Below are 2,062 nucleotides of genomic sequence, written 5' to 3' on the forward strand. Positions count from 1 at the left end.
AGGTCCTCGTTGTACACGACCTGCGAGCGCTTGTCGCGGTGGGAGCCCTTGGCGCTGTTCTTCACCGCTGGGGGGGGATAAAAGGGGAGTCAGGGATGTTGTGGGACCCCCCGAGCACCCCAGGGACCCCCTGAGTGCCCCAGGGACCCCCGGGCCGCCCCCCAGACTCACCCAGGGACCCCCAGAGCGACTTCCCGGTGGCGGCGTCGAGCAGGGGCTGCTTGCGGGCGATGCTGACCTTGAGCTGCACGTCCTGCACCACGGCCCCGTTCAGCTGGGGGGGGCACGGGGGGGTCAGGGCGAGCACAGGGACCCCCAGAGACCCCCAGAGACCCCCCCAGGCCACCCCCAAAGCCCTCAAACCTCGGCGATGGCCTGGTCGGCCGATTCCATCTTCTCGTAGGTGACGAAGGCGCAGCTGAAGGGGGGGAGAAAGGGGCAGGGGGTGGGTGGGTGGGGTCAGGTCTGGCCACGCCCACACCTGTGTTGGTCGCTCCCACAAGCTTTAGCCCCACCTACAAATGGCCCCACCCACTTTTGGCCCCACCCCAAGCTCTCGGCCCCACCCACCATTAGCACCACCCCTAATTATTCACCCCCACCACTCCTAATTCTAATTATTCACCCCACCCACAAGCCAGGGCCACACCCACACTCAGCCACACCCACAAACCACAGCCCCACCCACAAATTACCCCCAACCACGACCTGTGACCCCACCCACCTTTAGCCCCACCCCAAACTCTCAGCCTCCCCCCTTTTAGTCCCACCCCTCATTCTTGGCCCCGCCCATGCCTGTAGCACCACCCATTCACACCCACATTTAACCCCACCCACAACTCACAGCCCCACTCTCAAACAACCCCACCCACTTTTAACCCCACCCCAAATTCTCAGTCCTGCCCCCCTTAAATCCCACCCCTCATTCTTGGCCCCGCCCACACCTGCAGCCTCACCCACATCACTCAACCACACCCATATTTAGCCACACCCACAATTTGCAGCTCCACCCACAAACAGCCCCACCCCCTTTTAACCCCACCCCAACCTCCCAGCCCTGTCCCACCCCTCAGCAATTGTCCCCACCCACATTTTACCCCACCCACAACCCACAGCCCCGCCCACAAACTACCCCACCCATCTTTAGCCCCACCCACTTCCTGGGCGTGTCCATGGAGAGGTCGATGATGGCCCCGAAGGGCCCGAAGGCCCCTCGCAGCAGCTCCGGGCTCAGCTCGGCCCCGTGCACGTACAGAGTGTTCCCCTTGCGGGGGGGGCGGCGCTCGGGGAACGAGTCCGACCCTGGGGTGGGGGGCACAGAGGGGGGTCAGGGGCGCCCCAAAACCCGGGACACCCCCAGGAACCCCCCAGGAGCCTGAAATGTGGGGTGCACAGCCAGGATACCCCCCAAAGAGACCACCCTGGGCACCCCATTATTCACACTCACACCCCCCCCAGATGCCCCCATGGGGACTCAGACCCCCCCTCGGCACCCCGGGGCCCCCCCCCCCCCCCCCCCTGGGGCCCCCCCCCCGGCCCAAGGGGGGCCATAATCGCAACCTCCCCTGGGTTTTGGGGACCCCTGTGCTCCAGAAGGCCCCGTCCCGCTCCCAGGAGTCTCCCAGGATCTCCTCCCCCCACCAGGTTTTGGGGTCCCCCCTCAGGTTTTGGTGTCTCCCCACACTCTGGAAGGCCCCATCACACTTCCAGGCCCCCCTTCCATGTTCTGGGGTTCCCCCCAGGTTTTGGGGTCGTCCCTATCCCGTTCCCAGACACCCCTCCCACAGGTTTTAGGATCCCCCAATACTCTGGAAGACCCCATCCTGTTCCGAGACACCCCTCCCAGGTTTTGGGGTCCCCCTCAGGTTTTGGGGTCCCCCCATACTCCAGAAGGCCCCGTCCCGATCCCAGGTCACTCCCCCCCAGGTTTTGGGGTCCCCCCATACTCCGGAAGGCCCCGTCCCATTCCCAGACACCCTGCCCAGGTTTTGGGGTCACTCCCAGGTTTTGGGGTCCCCCCCCAGGTTTTGGGGTCCCCCCATACTCCGGAAGGCCCCGTCCC

The 2,062-nt window shown here is 65.3% G+C and overlaps 1 protein-coding gene across 1 annotated transcript; it reads right to left on the reverse strand.

Moving 5' to 3' along the window:
• Positions 1–4: 4 nt before the first annotated feature.
• NELFE (negative elongation factor complex member E) lies at positions 5–2,056 on the reverse strand (the record flags this gene model as incomplete). Its single annotated transcript, XM_027707132.1, has 5 exons — positions 2,045–2,056; positions 1,158–1,302; positions 364–418; positions 172–274; positions 5–67 (listed from the first exon to the last, which is right to left on the reverse strand). Coding segments are annotated over exons 2-5 (238 nt in total), but the record flags the coding sequence as incomplete, so codon positions are not given.
• Between the last annotated feature and the right edge of the window lie 6 nt (positions 2,057–2,062).

The sequence above is a fragment of the Neopelma chrysocephalum genome, unplaced genomic scaffold (genome assembly GCF_003984885.1).
Source record: "Neopelma chrysocephalum unplaced genomic scaffold, ASM398488v2 Primary Assembly neopelma1_90069, whole genome shotgun sequence".
NCBI classification, from domain to species: Eukaryota; Metazoa; Chordata; class Aves; order Passeriformes; family Pipridae; genus Neopelma; species Neopelma chrysocephalum.